Source organism: Ictalurus punctatus, chromosome 10 (assembly GCF_001660625.3).
Source record: "Ictalurus punctatus breed USDA103 chromosome 10, Coco_2.0, whole genome shotgun sequence".
NCBI lineage: Eukaryota > Metazoa > Chordata > Actinopteri > Siluriformes > Ictaluridae > Ictalurus > Ictalurus punctatus.
Window position 1 is genome coordinate 30,440,001 of NC_030425.2, and position 18,875 is coordinate 30,458,875.

The following is an 18,875-nucleotide window of genomic DNA, read 5'->3' on the forward strand; positions in this document are numbered from 1 at the left end:
CTCTCTGGTCTGTTCTGAGACCTGAACATAAACTCAGCTGTGTTTTAGAGGAACATGAAGGAAGTGCAGGTCATATCCACTCTTCAACACACAAGACACACAAATCACCTCTAATCTAATCTAATCTAACCCGAACACTGTCTATTATAATAATTCATATATGCATGTGTGTATGTGTATTTATATAAATTAAACAAATTCCGCATATCTTCCTGTTATACATCTGTTAATGTCATTAATGTTTATTCATGTTCACTGTTTATTATTAATAAACATTTTTCATTATTGTTTTTCTATTCCTTTATTTGTTATTATTGACTGTATATATAACTTCTGTATTAATTTACTTTGGCAACATTGTTAAAACAGTCACGCCAATAAAGCACTGTGAACTGAACTGATAGAGAGAGAGAGTGTGTGTGAGAGAGAGAGAGAGAGAGAGAGAGAGAGAGAGAGAGAGAGAGAGAGAGAGAGAGAGAGAGAGAGAGAAAGAGAGAGAGAGAGAGAGAGAGAGAGAGAGAGAGAGAGAGAGAAAGAGAGAGAGAGAGAAAGAGAGAGAGAGAGAGAGAGAGAGAGAGAGAGTGTGAGAGAGAGAGAGAGAGAGATAGACAGGCACTTGGTGCTCGTAAACAGGGGGTCACTGATTAAAGAGCATTCGCCAGTTTCCATGACAACAGTGTGAGTGTGATGGGAAGCAAAGTGAAGCAGGGCGTCTCTCCGAGTGGAAAAGTCCAGAAGGAAGCTCCACCTACACCGCATGGCAGACAGCCAGCAAGGCATTCTGGGTAATTATGATGTCACAGTGAAGACATTCCCGTCCACCCGGTTGGGACACACACACTCTGCATTCTGACTGTAGTTGAATCCGCTCAGTTCTCTCACTTACATCAGTCTCTTCATCAACACAGTTATCTGTGATAACCTGCACACTTCCTCAGCACACACACACACACACACAGCTGTGGCTCCAGATGTGCAGACACACCCGTCTGTGTTATCCGAGTGAACAGTACTGCAGTGCTACAGTGGATTACTCTGGATGTTAAATGACGTAGTGTTTGAGATTCTCACAGAGACTCAGATGATTTTATAAAACACTTTATAAATAAACGTCTCCTCAAAATATAATTTATTGATTAAACAAGTTTATTATTAATGAAGTGTGCACTGTACACATCCTTGTGAATGAGCCGTTACTATAGAAACATAGCACATTAATATAAACCTGCGCTACTGTCAGAGCTGCTGTTATAGAAAACTAATCAACACCTTCTGACCAATCAGGATGCAGGATTCATCAGCGTGCTGAAATAATAAGCTAACGCACCGCACAGAGAGAAAAAACTAATGGCATTAACTGGTTAATAGATTTTATTTAATTGAACAGTTAAAGATGATCGTGAGTCCTCAAAGCCGCGTTTACCCCACGCCGCGTTTACCCCACGCCGCGTTTACCCCACGCCGCGTTTACCCCACGCCGCGTTTACCCCACGCCGCGTTTACCCCACGCCGCGTTTACCCCACGCCGCGTTTACCCCACGCCGCGTTTACCCCACGCCGCGTTTACCCCACGCCGCGTTTACCCCACGCCGCAACGGACCGCCTGCACGTGTAAAGCTGTGAATGACTGATTTACTCAGACATCACGCTCTTCACACTGCCACACTGAAGCGTTTAAACACATCACTTCTATCAAAATGGATTATATTGCTAGGATGAAAACTTTCTCTCACACACACACACACACCTGATGTGAGATATGTACACGGTCAGGTGCGTGTTATTTGTTCGCAGGTCACGGACATTTCTCAGCTGTTTGTCATTTTCTGTGTGTGTTTAGTTAAAGCTACACACATATACTGACACACACACACACACACACACACACACACACACACACACACACAAACACATAGAGAATCGGGATAAATACTGACATGTTGTTAAATTTCCGCTGCACTACCAAATCCTCCCGTTGCAACCCTGGACATATTAGTTTAGAATGTTAAGGATTTACCAGTAGAGAACCGGACGTGGCGATTGGCTGATCAGGAATGACATAATCGCATCATCTTTGAACTTTGTATAATACAGCATTATGCAAGTCATTGTGATCGAATATCAGCTATATACTAGCTTTGTAAACGGTGTATATAATCTCTATGCTCACCTGTACCTGACCTTTATAAACATTTTATATCGCTTCTTGGTTTATATACAGTGTCTACAGATATCAGTCGCCATGGTTACGGAACTGTGTTTATCATTTTGGCGTTACTCCCCTCAGTGCTAATTCTCCAGCAGCTTCTTTTTCTATCAAGAGACAAATCTTTATGTTATATGCCCCTCACTTCCCACGGACACAACTGTATATACTCTTCACTGACGTTTCTGCACACCTGTTATTACTGCTCCTTATAAATATCAATTTACACCGATGAACCTGCTCAAAAGTTTACACCCCCCTAGATCTTAACGTATTGTGTTTCGTGTTTATGACGGCTTGACCTTTACAGACCGCACATTAACTGCACGGTCCTGTAGGTTCATTCTGTAAAACATCAAGAAAATCCGACCCTACCTCACCAAACAGGCTACACAGATACTAGTCCAGACTCTTGTTATCTCAAAACTGGACTACTGCAACTCTGTGCACTTTGCTTCTCTAGAACTCAATTATAAATCGTGTACGGTAGCACTGCTCGTATTGTTCTCCGCTTGATATATCATCACTTTGCTTGTATTTCATCATTTGTAAATCGCTTTGGATAAAAGCGTCTGCTAAATGAATAAATATAAATGTAAATGTAAATGTGAAGGTTTCATCAGTTCTGCACGCTCCATGTCCATGTGTTGTGTTCAGGGATGTGAGAACATGACTAAATGATGGATTTTGCTGTGATGATGTCAGAGGATGACAGTTCTCTAGCGGGACTTGAACACACTCATTCAGGAGTCACTGAGCTGCTTTACACTGAGTGACGCTACACTTCCTGGAAGCTCATGGTGAGATCACTGTCCACTGAGAAGATGAAGAGTCCAGCTGGGTGAATGTGGGACGGTTTAGCTGAAATGACTGGCTTGCGAGTTAGCTTAGCGCCTGGCACCTCTACCGGAGTGGGAGGTTATGTACGGGACACATTTTTGTGCGTTTGGAGTAGAACCTGAGCCTCATCACTCAGCTCTCAGGGTCTTACTTCCTGCAAGAGATTTGCGGTGAGAGACAGACGGGATCAGTCATACACAAACTCCTGGAATAAATACTTCACATGTGGTGAACGTTTAGTTTTTGCATGGACGGCGGTAAACTCTTTCCTGACATGCGTCTCTGCTGCACCCCACATTCCACAGTCCAGGCTCGACACACACATCGTCCTCCACTTCCTGTGGAAACGCCCACTTTTCCCATGAGCTCATACACAGAGTAGAAAGGTCACCGATTCAACAACAACAGCGTGAAGATGGAGAGTGAGCACGTAACGCTAGCTGAATGGTGATTTATCTCACAACAAACGTCTCGCTCTGAAACCAGCGACAAACACGAGACAGAAATAAACACATAAAACAACTTCAACTCCTCGTTCTCTTCACCTTCCTCAGGAACAATTCAATGTCCTGGATCACAGCCAGAACCTGAGGAGGAGCTCACACAGCTTTCAAACAAACACCTCCTGGAGCAAGTCAGACCAGCAACGCTAACCATTAACCATTAGCATACACACACATATACACATGCATATACACACTATCATCACATACACACACATACATATATACACACACACACACATATACACATACTATCATCACATACACTATCATCACATACACACACATACATATATACACACACACACACACACACACACATATACACATGCTATCAACACATACACTATCACACACACACACACACACACACACACACAATCATCACATACACACACATATACATACATATATATATATATATATATATATATATATATATTTATTCAAACACACACACAAACACACACAAACACACACACACACACACACACACATACACACATACACACTATCATCACACACACACAAACAATATTACAGTGTGGGTTCCGATGGTTCAGTGTGGGTTCCGTTCTACATCCATCTGTATCTCCACACATTAACTAAGAATATGGACATGTACACACTGAGACATTCTGCATATGTTCTGGTTCTGATTTAATAAGATCCCAGAGATGGAGTGCTAATCTCTGTGTGAAATAAGATCTGCTGTGTGAAGAAGTAGTGTGAGCCCGATGATTGATTTATGAGAATAATTACACAAATGACTTCATATGGAGTCAAATATTGACAACAAAATATAAACTTTCGTATATAAAGAAAACAAAATGTAAAATATAGCTGCAAGCAGCGATGGCGGATTCCTCCTCAAGACTGCGGACCATTTCAACACTGACCTGGTAGAGAACCATATCCCACAGACGCCACAGCATCCCACAGACACAGAATCTCACAGACGCCGCGTCCCACAGACGCCGCGTCCCACAGACGCAACATCCCACAGACGCAACATCCCACAGATGCAGCATAATCTCACAGACGCAGCAGCATCTCACAGACGCAGCAGCATCTCACAGACGCAGCAGCATCTCACAGACGCAGCATCCCACAGACACAGCATCATCTCAAAGACACAGCATCATCTCACAGACGCCGCGGCATCTCACAGACGCCGCATCCCACAGTCTCCGCAGCATCCCACAGACGCCGCATCCTACAGTCTCCGCAGCATCCCACAGACGCAGCATCCTACAGACGCTAACATACCACAGACGCCGCAGCATCTCACAGACGCCGCAGCATCTCACAGATGCCGCAGCACAGATGCCACGGCATCTCACAGATGCTGCATCCCACAGACGCCGCATCCTACAGACGCTAACATACCACAGACGCCGCAGCATCTCACAGACACAGCACCTCACAGACTCCGCAGCATCTCACAGATGCCGCAGCACAGATGCCGCGGCATCTCACAGATGCTGCATCCCACAGACGCCGCAGCATCTCACAGACGCCACATCCCACAGACGCTAACATACCACAGACGCCGCAGCATCTCACAGACGCCGCAGCACCTCACAGACGCCGCAGCACCTCACAGACGCCGCAGCATCTCACAGACGCCGCAGCACCTCACAGACGCCGCAGCATCTCACAGACGCTGCATCCCACAGACGCAACATACCACAGACACAGCATCATCTCACAGACGCCGCAGCATCTCACAGACGCCGCATCCCACAGACTCCGCAGCATCTCACAGACGCCGCAGCATCTCACAGACGCCGCATCCCACAGATGCCGCATCCCACTGATGCTAACATACCACAGACGCCACAGCATCTCACAGACGCCGCAGCATCTCACAGACGCCGCATCCCACAGATGCTAACATACCACAGATGCCACAGCATCCCACAGACACCGCATACTACAGACGCTAACATACCACAGACGCCGCAGCATCTCACAGACGCAGCATCCCACAGACGCTAACATACCACAGACGCCGCAGCATCTCACAGACGCCGCAGCATCTCACAGATGCTGCATCCCACAGATGCCGCATCCTACAGACGCTAACATACCACAGACGCCGCAGCATCTCACAGACACAGCATCTTACAGACGCCGCAGCATCTCACAGACACAGCACCTCACAGACTCCGCAGCATCTCACAGATGCCGCAGCACAGATGCCGCGGCATCTCACAGATGCTGCATCCCACAGACGCCGCAGCATCTCACAGACGCCGCATCCCACAGACGCTAACATACCAGACACCGCAGCATCTCACAGACACCACAGCATCTCACAGACGCCGCAGCATCTCACAGACGCAGCATCCCACAGACGCAACATACCACAGACACAGCATCATCTCACAGACGCCGCAGCATCTCACAGACGCCGCAGCATCCCACAGACTCCGCAGCATCTCACAGACGCCGCAGCATCTCACAGATGCCACATCCCACTGATGCTAACATACCACAGACGCCGCAGCATCTCACAGACGCCGCAGCATCTCACAGACGCCGCAGCATCTCACAGACGCCGCATCCCACAGATGCTAACATACCACAGACGCCACAGCATCTCACAGACGCCGCAGCAGCTCACAGATACAAATAAATGTATTTTTTCATCTTACATCCATTTCTCAGATGTGTTACTCAACATTGTCAAGAGTCTTCATATGTCTGGTGATTGAATCGTAGTGTCCATTTTATGACTAGTGGATGTGTGAAACATTATTTTAGCGTTAGCGATAAACTATTATTCTGTTTAATGTCATTGTTTTCAGAAATATGCGGTTGCCATCGCACACTGTAACATTCTGTAGTCCTCTTTGTGTGTGGCAAAGACCGAGTCCATAGTTTAATGTTCCATTGATTTATGGACACATTATTGTCCAATATACAACTTTATTGGACTTATGGGGCGGAGGGAAAAATCACACAGATTTTGGGTGTGGACTATAGCACCACCTATGGGCTCATGTGGGCCCTTTGTGGTGTGGGAGTTACTCGTGGCGTGTAGTATCAATATGCCAGATTTCAAAACTTTTTACCATTCAGATCTTGAGTTATTGGGCACTTTATAGAGATAAGGAGAATATTAAGAATAATAATAAGAAGAGTTACTAACAATAACAATAAGTTTTCTCCTGACGGAGAAATCCTGATGATGAGTAATTAAAACAGGAAGAGGTTCAATGTGAATCGAGTTCTTAAGAGCCATGCAGTAATCTATCCAGATGAGAACCAGCACAATTACCTGTTACAGGTGAATGTGCGCAACTCAGTAAATTCCATTTGATAGCTAAAATGTTTTAATTACACAAAATATGAACCTTACTGCTGAATATATGACAGTAAACTCCAGATGTGTGAATGTGAGGGTTTCGAGTGAGTGGAGTTCAGGAGGAGCTACAGGTAAATGAAATACATCATCACTTCAAACAGCCTGCCCATGACCCTGAAGCACAAAGGCATGGTTCCTACTGAGATGAAAGGAGTGAGAGAGTTACTGAGAGACCTCCAGCCCTGTTCCTGCAGACCTTGTGGCATTAAACTTCAATCATTCTGCCCAAAGAACAGCTGGAACCAAACATAAGTTCCTCTTAGAACTCAGCTGGAGGCCCTAAAAAAACTTCTACGAAAAAAAAGAGTCCAGCTACAGAGCCGTGTTCAGTGACGGGTCACATGACCACCCCACTGACAGGTAATACGACCACGCCACTGACGGGTCACATGACCACACTACAGTCTGTATTTAATAACATTGAATAAAATGCTCTGTATTGATGGAGAACATCCTTGTGAGTGTGACCTGCTTATGAAAACCACACAGCAGGTAAAGAGTTTACTCATGTGATGTTCTTAGAAACTCCACCGCCCCAGAGGCCTCGTTACTGGAGTGGTGTTCATGTTGCTTTAGCTTTTAAATAGTTGTACTGTGAAAACGTTGTTTTTTAACAACAGTAGTTTCTACTGAACATCATCTACAAAACCAGAACTCTGTCCTCAATACAAACATAATGATGAGGTGTTCCTCTCAGTAACAGAACTGTTTTGTTCCTCTGTTCCTGGACTTCCCCTACCATGATCATGACTTTACAGAAGGTGAAGAAAGTCATGTGATCATGTAGTTTAGAAAGGCTGTGTTCTTCTATGTGTGTTTAATATTTTTGTTATTATTATTTACAGACACCAGTTGTTTCCAACATTTTTTGAAACGTTAATATTGATTTAGAGAACCCGGAAGACCCTCTGAGAACAGCGGTTGTGTCTATTCTTGATTCAGTTGGGGTTAATCAGAGCATAATCAGACCTACTCATAACGGTGGTCACACTCTTGACCTGATACTAACATACGGATTAAATATAGAAAATATACTAACACTTCCGCAGTCTGAAGTTGTCTCAGACCATCATCTCATCTCCTTTAAATTGGATATTGATCATAACATGTCCACCTCGCCTCACTACCGCGTAAAACATACATTCAGGTCAGATACTGCACAGAGCTTCATCAATAACCTCCCAGAGACATCAATTAGATTTGGATCACCGTCTGATCCGATAGAACTCGATCAGGAGACTGAATGCTTAGAGTCAACGCTCCAATTATTATTACTAACGTAAGGATTATTGACTCTTTCATTTGATGCTCATGTAGATAATATTACTAGGATAGTCTTCTTTCATCTCAGAATTATTTCTAGGATAAGAAATATGTCACTACATGATGCAGAAATATTAGTTCATGCTTTCGTCACCTCTAGACTAGATTACTGTAATGCCTTACTGTCTGGATGTTCCAGTAGGAATATAAATAAGCTCCAGTTAGTCCAGAATGCAGCTGCTAGAGTCCTAACTAGAACCAGAAGATACGACCTCATCACCCCGATCTTATCCACACTGCATTGGCTCCCAGTGAAATCTCACATTGATTATAAAATACTACTACTGACCTATAAAGCACTGAATGGTGATCTGGGATGTTTGGATGCTGTCCCCCCGACTTTCACACCTTCACCCAGGTGGTGTTGATGGTGGAATGTCGGGCTGCATTATGTCCCAGGGAGTACTCATGTCTGTGTTCCCTTCTGGTTCTCCCTTTTAGTTACGCTGTAATAGCTAGTATTGCCAGAGTCCCTCCTTTCACTCACGCAAAGTACACTGTCCTTAACCATTACAGGACAATAACCATAGCTTAATAATCTCTCTCTCTCTCTCTCTCTCTCTCTCTCTCTCTCTCTCTCTCTCTCTCTCTCTCTGTCGAGATCCACATGATACTCCTGAGATGCCAGTGATCCTGACCCCTTCTGCTCTCCGGACCTGCCTGATCTATCCTGATGTCCTGCTTCTGGTTGGATCATCAGTTGGAGTCACATGCTGCTGCTGAGGATGTCCCACATGGTGCAGTCTAAAGATCACTGAGATTACTGAGGATGGTTCCACTTAAACACCATAAAGATGGCTTTGGGTCACTAAGAACAATTTGCACTCAAGTTTCCATCATTGAACAGTTAATAATTTCAAGACAATAGACTTTAAGTTATAAATATAATGGTTTAAGAAATAACTCCGATGCTCATATTCATAACTTCCTGGTTACACAACTGCACTATTTGAGCATGTAGTATTAGCACATTTATAGAAGGTGTGTATTTATTTATAATCGCACTATCCGATGTCACCGAGATGAGGATGGGTTCCCTTTTGAGTCCGGTTCCACTCGAGGTTTCTTCCTCATATCGTCTCAGGGAGTTTTTCCTCCCCACGTCTCCACTGTCTGCTCATTAGAGATAAATTCATACATTTAACATCTATATCCTGAATGTATATATTTCTGTACCGCTGCTCTGGGACGATGTCCACTGTTAAACACGCTGCACACAACACTGAACTGAACAGTGTGTGATGAAGTTAGGAACATGCTCAGAGTGACAGCAGAGGCAGTAGTGTAACGTGTTTATAGTAGGAGTCAATCAAACACGAGAAACAGGAGGTGCAGGGATTCAGAAAAGAAAGGAGGAGACAGTAACAGACGGAAATCTGCATTTCGATAAAGCAGTGGTGAGGGAACGGTCCGATCGGAGATCATTACAGCTCTGAACCTGAGCCTTGGCTGCTTGTGAAAGATGTGAACATGAGGCTGTGTCCGAGTTCCTCTTCAGAGAAATCCGATCAAATCAAATCAAACATATTTTATAAACAATACTGGATGAGATCGTGCCTGAGCAGATGTTCAGTGTCCAGGATGTGGAGCTGCTCAGGCTCGGTGTTCATGTGAGATAAAGTCAGGAACCTATCCAGCCTCTTCTAAACACAAACAGGTATTTAATATTCGTCCTACAGCATGTCACAGTGCTGCATTCAGACTCTTTCAGAAGGATGTTCAGTTCAGGAGGATGTTCAGGAGGATGACTGCTTTGTTCCCCGCTGTGGGTTAAACTGATCTTCAGATGAATGAGCTCTGCATTTGGCTCTGTGACAGAAACGCAGCTCCGTTACCGTTTTTGGCCTCAGCGCTCCGACAGCACAAACTCTATTACAGCACCAGACTGAGCCTCATAAATAAGCAGGAATGGCCTCGGAGTCAGAGCAGAGCGGCTGTCCTTACAAGACCTCCACTTTGGCACCAAGACAAGAAAAGGTGTTGCAGTCCGAATGAAGACAGGAGGTAGTACAGTCTTGTCCCTGTAATCTCCTGAAAGCAAAAGCTATTAGCTCATACTCAGTGAATTGTTTTGCTATGAAGTACGTTTCTTCAGTTCTCAGTGACTACAGCGCTATAAATGGTGTACAGATGGAAAAAAAGCTCCAGGAATGAAACGGTTTTGTTGGACATTGTGCCAGATACTTATCACGCACACTCGTACAAGGCTGATATGTGCTTGCTCCTGCCAACACAAAACATTCCACCATGGGTTCTGGGAGGCCGAGCGGTGTTACACAGCCGCATGGTGGAAGGAGACAGCAGCTGAGCCGTGTTCTCCTCGGGCTGATGCACTTCCATCACCTGCTAGGATGAGGCTCTTCACCCCTGTGATCTACACCACTCTACCACAGCGGCAGAGATTTAACAAATAAACATCAGCTCAGTTCAAATCAAACGTCTGTCTCTCTCTCTCGGTGCCGTCATAAAGCCTCCATGTGACCATTCAGCTCCTCGGGCAAACCGGACCTGATCAAATCCGGCGTCGTGTCTCTGCTCCACGTCTCACGGACATTTTCTCCAGCTTTATGAGAAGCAGAAAAAAACGGAACAATCTGAAAAACTGAGCTTTATTATAAACTCGATGATGTGTAAAGAGAGTGAAAATGCTTTTTCAAACGTCCTTACGTAATTACAGCTCGTCGCCATCTCTGGAAAAATTCTGCATCGACGTGCGTTTCATAATCTGACTTTTCTATCGGCTTTTTATAGGAAAATATCGACAATACTAAATATTTATTATGAAAAACAAACAGAACACACTGTTCGCTTCCAGATTAAAAAACGACGACGTGTGTACACAGAGCTAACGTAGTCTGATGTGAGGGGGCAGTGATGCTCGGGGTTAAAGGCTCTGGGTAACTGATCAGACGGTCAGGAGTTCGAGCCCCAGCACTGATAAGCTGCCGCTCTTGGACCCCTGAGTGAGGCCCTTAACCCTCAGCTGTCTGCCAGATGCTGTAAACGTAATGTAATGTAAATGTGAGGATGTCATTGTGTTGATGTGTGTTGCTGTGTTTGTGTATTTACCTGGCTGTGATGCTCAGTGTTCAGGATACACTGCTAATTAACACAGGAGGATTAAGATTATTATAAACACCAATTTAAACAAATCTGAATCTGAGATGTTTTCTGTAAACATGGCAGAATGGATTTTTTTTGCTGTGAGTGCATGAAAGCGTTTTTGGTAGTAAAAGACGTTAGTGTGATGGTAAAGGTGTGAGCTCGGTGTCTGCACTTCACACGAGTAAACAGGATATCTCAGACGCAGAAATACCAAGCACACCAAAGCCACAAGATGCACGACTCGGAGCCAGACGCAGACGAGAGACTCGCGTGGGTGCAAATAAAACACGCCTCGTGGAAAACACGTCCTCTAAACACTCTAAACACCCTACACATGCTACACACTCCCTTCCTTATCTACTAATACACACACACACACACACATTAAACAGAGTGGAACGTGGAACTCAAACCTTCCACATCTGTACATACAGAACCTGCTGCGGTGTGAAACCCACAAACCCATGAAGTGCAGAACCAGCATGTCCTACTTCCAGGAAAGTTCACTAACCCCTGGAGAGCGGAGTGTGTATCCTGCACAGAGCGGAGTGCTCACGCTGATGCGTACAGGAAGTGAACCGAGACAACATACAAAACAATGGTGTTTTAAAGGCTTTAAGGCTACGGGGAGGTTCAGGCCTGATGGAGTATTTTTAAACACGTGGGTGGAGATCCTCTTTCACAATCACTGTTTAGGAAGTTCCCCTTTTTCCCACCACTACTGAGTACTGGGACACCCCCCAAACAATAAGGCTTCATTAATGCCAGTACTTAACACCTGAAAGGCTGCGATCCAATTTATTTGTTTTATTATTGCGATTAATTCTGTGATCATGTTTCTGTGCATTTTATCAACTTTATTAACTCAATTTTTCTTAAACTCTGAACAAATCCATATCAGTTTGTGTTTACAGCACGTCTGATCCTCCATGAACAACCGTTATTGGACTTTTAGTATTAAACCGGTTTTATTTTAGTCACACGGTTGGGGAATGGATCGGTTCTGCGTGTTCACACGGAGAGAACCGGGATCGCTGTGGTGTTTAGTGAGTCTGTTCTACGAGGTTCTAGAACCTTGCTCTGTTCTTCTACAATCTAGACCCTGTTCATAATATTAACACTCAGCCGTGTGTGAGAAATCAACAGGTGGGCTAAAACCAACACACACACACACACACACTAAGTGTGTGAACAGAGCAGCTGCTTTAACCTTCAGATCAGAGTCAAGCTACAAAAGCACAGGAACACTCCAATTAAACATTATCCATTATACAAAGATCAGTTTCCTTTCGTGTGTGTGTGTGTGTGTGTGTGTGTGTGCGATTCCACACACATCCACCCGACCCTCACACCCATACACCCATATCCACCCCACCCTCATCCCCATTACCCATATCCACCCCACCCTCACCCCCATATCCGCATATCCACCCCACTCTCACCCCCATATCCCCATATCCACCCCACCCTCACCGCATATCCGCATATCCACCCCACTCTCACCCCCATATCCACCCCCATATCCCCATATCCACCCCTCCCTCACCCCCATATCCAACGCCATATCCACCCCATATACCTTTATCCACCCCACCCTCAGCCCTATATCCACCCCCATTTCCCTCCCACCCTCACCCCCATATCCGCATATCCCCCCCACCCTCACCCCCATATCCGCATATCCCCCCCACCCTCACCCCCATATCCGCATATCCACCCCACCCTCACCCCCATATCCGCATATCCACCCCACCCTCACCCCCATATCCGCATATCCCCCCCACCCTCACCCCCATATCCGCATATCCACCCTCACGCCCATATCCGCATATCCACCCCACCCTCACGCCCATATCCGCATATCCACCCTCACGCCCATATCCGCATATCCCCCCCACCCTCACCCCCATATCCGCATATCCACCCTCACGCCCATATCCGCATATCCCCCCCACCCTCACCCCCATATCCGCATATCCACCCCACCCTCACCCCCATATCCGCATATCCCCCCCACCCTCACCCCCATATCCGCATATCCACCCCACCCTCACCCCCATATCCGCATATCCACCCCACCCTCACCCCCATATCCGCATATCCACCCCACCCTCACCCCCATATCCGCATACCCCCCCCACCCTCACCCCCATATCCGCATATCCACCCCACCCTCACCCCCATATCCGCATATCCACCCCACCCTCACCCCCATATCCGCATACCCCCCCCACCCTCACCCCAATATCCGCATATCCACCCCACCCTCACCCCCATATCCGCATATCCACCCCACCCTCACCCCCATATCACGCCCACCCTCACATCCATATCCGCATATCCACCCCATCCTCATCCCCATATCCACCCTATCCCTCAGCCCCATAACTCCCCCAAATCCCCATATCCCTCCCATATCCCCATATCCACCCCTCCCTCACCCACATATCCACCCCACCCTCACCCCCATATCCACCCCATATCCCCATATCCACCCCACCCTCACCCCCATATCCCCATATCCACCCCCCCCCACCCCCAATTCTGCAGCGGAAAATAGAGCGTCCTGGACTCGGACAATAATGAATCTGTCGGCTGGCTCCCTCAGCGTTCTGTTGTGTGACATCATCATCATCATCATCATCATCATCAACAGGACAGATTACAGACGCTGGAGTTATCTTTACCTAAACACACAGCAAACCAGACAACAAATTCATAAGCTGTGTTTATCCACATTCAGTTTTACACTCTACTTTTACTTTCTTTCATGAAAGGCAAGAAACTGAAACAGGACGCTCCCCTCACATGTTCTCGCTTTTTTATCACAAACAACGAGTGAAGATTCAGATCCAAAAACACGTCTGAGCCGGTGATCAGAAAACCTGCAGCTGAGCGCTTCACCCGAGCTTATTAAATAAAATCTCAGAGCCACAGCGTTCCTTCAGCATGACCTCAAACTTCAGTAATGAAAACCATGCAGTCTCTCTCTTTCTCTCTCACACACACACACACACACACACACACACACACACACACACACACACACACACATTCACTCTCACACACACTCACTCTCACACACACTCACAGGAAATACTGCCCACTAGCTACAGGTGCTAATATTAACTAGCATGTGATCATTCCTCCACATGAAAGCACCACTGAGACCTGAGCCTGAACTCATCTCCACATTCTGCTGAAAAAAGAAAGAAAAACAAATAAAATCCTAACATTTACTCTCCAGAACAAAGTCATTATTTTACATTTACATCCTTATCCAGAGAGTCTTACATTTCTCTCCTTTAAACAGGGGTTAGTGAGGGTTTATTATTTACTGAGGGTTAAGGGCCTTGCTCAGGGGCCCAGCAGGGGCAGCGCTGGGGTTAGAACCCATGACCGTACCATTACTAATCCAATATACAGCTACAATAAAATAAACAAACCTGCAGTTACACCACTGAAACGGAAAAAGCTTTTTAAGTTCCGTTGCTGTATTTTTAACGTTGTGTGAGTAAAATGGAAGAAAATCAAACGCTGCATTTTAATCTCTTCATTATTCTAAAATATATTTTTGCTCTACTCATAATTATACACACCTGAGCGCTGAGACTTCTCAGTCTGTAAGTGAAACAGGTAGTGAAACGGGCGACGCTTCTCTCTCACGGCCGAAACACCATTATTAAACCGTCTTTAATGAAGAGATCGAACCGAAACCGCGTTCAACCCCCGACGCCACACGGCAACGAGGACATCGCTGTGACGTCACCGTGAAATCCTCTGAACCGACTCGCTCACTCGGACCGCGTCGGGTCATTACTCACTGTACTGGATGCAGGACCATCAGAACTGTACTAATGAAACCGTGTTCAACCCAAAACAAACATCAGCGCTTCCTAACGACATACATCATGAACTTATAAACATACTACACGTAATACGACGTTCGGAAACATCACACAAACCTGCCGGGGCTCTGCGGCCGGCTTTCTGTACTTAAAGCAGATTTTGCCTTCTAAAAGAAATTCATTCAGATTTAAATCAATTATTTATTTATATTACTTCTTTCAACATTTTTAACAACAGATATTGTTAATTATATTGTTAATAACAATATAATTGTTAATTAATTGTTAATAATTTAGATCCGTAATGAACAAGCCAGAGGCGACCCGAAACGACCCAAAACCGGGAGAAGAACCAGGATTCAGGATTCCAGCTGAATCACTTACATCGGTTTCAAAATTCATATCATCACTTTCCTACTAAATATTGACACAATAATAAACACTGGCACAGATCACACAGTTCATCTCAGCGTTTCCCCCAAACACCACGCACGCCTCTGGAGGACCAGCAGGAACTTCCTCTTCCTGAGGTTCTGCTTTCTCCCGGGCCTTTAACCCGACACATCTCGAACATAACGTAATCAGTTCTTTTAAACAACATGGTGTCTGTAGCAGCATGTCTGTGATCCGTCCTATAACGCATTACTGACACGGAGAAAAAAACATCTTCAAAAAACCTCAGAATAAAAATCAGAAGTAAAGAAACACGAAGCTTTAACAGAAGAAACGTCTGAGAAAAAAAACGTCTCAGTCACGTCTCAGTCACAAGATTCGCCTCTGGTCATCAAACACGGATTCATAAAGGATGGACTGATTCAGTCCAAACATACAAACAGCTTTTCATTCTGATTTACACCGCAGTGATTAGACTTCAGCTGCGTCTCCGAGTCTTTATGAAAAGATTATTTCATTAAACACAACAACAACTCGGACAACACAACATGCATTTCATTCACTTTAAATACATTCTTTATTATTATTATTATTATTATTATTATTATTATTATTATTATTATTACCACCATCTCATTAGACAGCTACACTGAAAGTGCTTGAGACATTTTCCATGTGTGGATATAAAATGTCCAGATCGACACAGAACGCAATTAGATATTTAATTATTTTTTAAAAAACCAAATATAAAAGTGTAAGGAAGATGTAGACGTTTATCTGAAGTTATTAATATACTAATAAACAGAAGAAGGCAGTTTTTTAATCTACTGTGAAATGTTTCCACATTAAACAGGTTTCCAGTAAATCGCTTTTCACGAGACAGTAACACAGTAACCAAGGCACACGGAAACACACACACACACACACACACACACACACACACACACACACCGTAGTCTAAATTAAGTTGAATGCATCACCACAGACTAAAAACAGCAGTGAGATAAAGAGTGCACTGTCTAGAGATCACTACAAAGGCAAAAAGGGAGCAAACTGCTCAGAGAACCCAGTGCCAAAACTTCTGAAAGAACCGAAGGAACCTATAAAGCACTCGTGATTTCTCTCTCAGACTCAGCACATGGATCACAGACTCATTTCCCCTCGGTGTCCATGAGCAGAGTCAAACTCCGAGCTGGGTTTGGGCCAGAATGTCACACATCAGCACTAAGAAGAGAAGTGAAGTGACTCACTCTGTATTACACCTGAGGGAACACCGAGCACATCATTTATAATATTATAATCATCTACTCCACATTTCTATTTCATAATCATCTACTCCACATTTAAATAAAGTTCAGATAAACATGAAGTATAAATATGTGGGGAAATAAACAACAAAAATAACTCAATAACACCAAGTGTTCATCCAAATTCCCAAACCATGTTTACCCACTGTATAGACTCTGTGTGTGTGTGTGTGTGTGTGTGTGTGTGTGTGTGTGTGTGTGTGTCTGTGTGTTCGTTCAGGTGTACTGGGCCAACAAAACCTATTCTGATTCTGGTATACAGGAGGGAAGGAAGGGAAAGTGGACATGGGTGTAGGCAATTTTGGCGGAGAATCAGGGGAAAACGAACACACACACGCACACACGCACACGCGCACACACACACACACACACAGAGCACATAAATTAACAAAACCCAGCCAACAAACAACAAGAAGGATGATGATAAATTGGTAGCAGTAAAGTTTACAGTTCAGTGTGTAACTAGAAGAGTACACGTTCACACATCTCCAGCCTGCACACTCAGCACACACAGGGAGATTAATGTGGATTATTCACCTGAATGAATGGGATTAATAAACCGGATTGTTTACCTGAATGAACTGGATGGTTAATGCGGATTTTCCCACGCCGCCTCCTCCCACCACCACGAGTCGGTACTTCTCCTGCACCGCGCCGTCCTTCCAGCCCGCCATCGGGGACGCGCCGCGCGCTCTCGCCTTCGCCTTCTCCTTCTCTCTCTCTCTCTCTCTCTCTCTCTCTCTCTCTCCCTCTTTCTCTTTCTCTCTCGCTCTCTCTCTCGGGCCTGGGGAGGAGGAAACGCCGCCTAAATTACACAGAAAAACTCAGACCGAAGCTTAAAAACAGCGAGAATGACTCCGACAGCACGGCGTTGTGGAAGCGCATTGGCGACCTCTCTCTCTCTCTCTCTCTCTCTCTCTCTCTCTCCTCTGTCTGTCCCTCTGTCTGTCCGCCTCTCACACTGACACACTGCGCTGGGGAGGAGCCGTGAGAGCGCTTACAGCTGCAGCCGCTAGAGGGCGGACTTTTCCCCCAAACAACACCCCCCCCACCCCACCCCACCCCCACCGCCCTCTCTCCCCCTCCGCCCTCTCTCCCCCTCCGCCCTCTCTCCCCCTCTCCACTCAAAATCAAAAGGTTGCTTTATTGGCATGAAAATATTAACATTTGTGTTGTATTGGGTATAGTGTATATATTGTGTATAAGGAGTATAGGATGTAGAGTATATAAGGGGTACAGGATATATAGTATATAAGGGGTACAGGATATATGGTGTATAAGGGGTATAGGATATAGAATATATAAGGGGTACAGGATATAGAGTGTCTAAGGGGTGTAGGATATAGAGTGTATAAGGGGTATAGGATATAGAGCAGGGGTTCCCAAACCTTTCCAGGGCAAGGCCCCCCAAATGGCATTACCATTTGACCGAGGCCCCCCTTTTGCAAGATGTCTTTAAAACACATTAAAAATACAGACTTCTGAATATATCCCCCTTTTTTTTTTATTAATAATTACATCTTGCATCTTTACATTACATTAGATTAGGAATTGATTGTGTGTGTGGTTGTCTGAGAGTGAGAAAGAGAAAATCATGTATTTATTTATTTTTCACACCAAATTGTTGAGGCCCCCTGGGCGCCCCCTGGTGGCCCCCAGGCCGCGGCCCCCACTTTCAAAACCACTGATATAGAGTATATAAGGGGTATAGGATATAGAGTATATAAGGAGTATAGGATATAGAGTGTATAAGGGGTATAGGATATATAGTGTATAAGGGGTATAGGATATATAGTGTATAAGGGTTATAGGATATAGAGTGTATAAGGGGTATAGGATATATTGTATATAAGGGGTATAGGATATATAGTATATAAGGGGTATAGGATATAGAGTATATAAGGTGTATGGGATATAGAGTGTTTAAGGGGTATAGGAAATATAGTGTATAATGGGTGTAGACAATAGAGTGTATAA

The 18,875-nt window shown here is 45.0% G+C and overlaps 1 protein-coding gene across 1 annotated transcript in view; it reads right to left on the reverse strand.

Annotated features, from left to right (window-relative positions):
• Positions 1-17,836, reverse strand: part of rras2 (RAS related 2) — a 33,259-nt gene extending 15,423 nt beyond the window's left edge. Inside the window, exon 1 of the mRNA XM_017478926.3 lies at positions 17,471-17,836. Coding sequence (XP_017334415.1) covers positions 17,471-17,572 — 102 coding nt within the window. The 5' untranslated portion in view covers positions 17,573-17,836. The remainder of the gene's footprint in view (positions 1-17,470) is intronic.
• Positions 17,837-18,875: the final 1,039 nt, after the last annotated feature.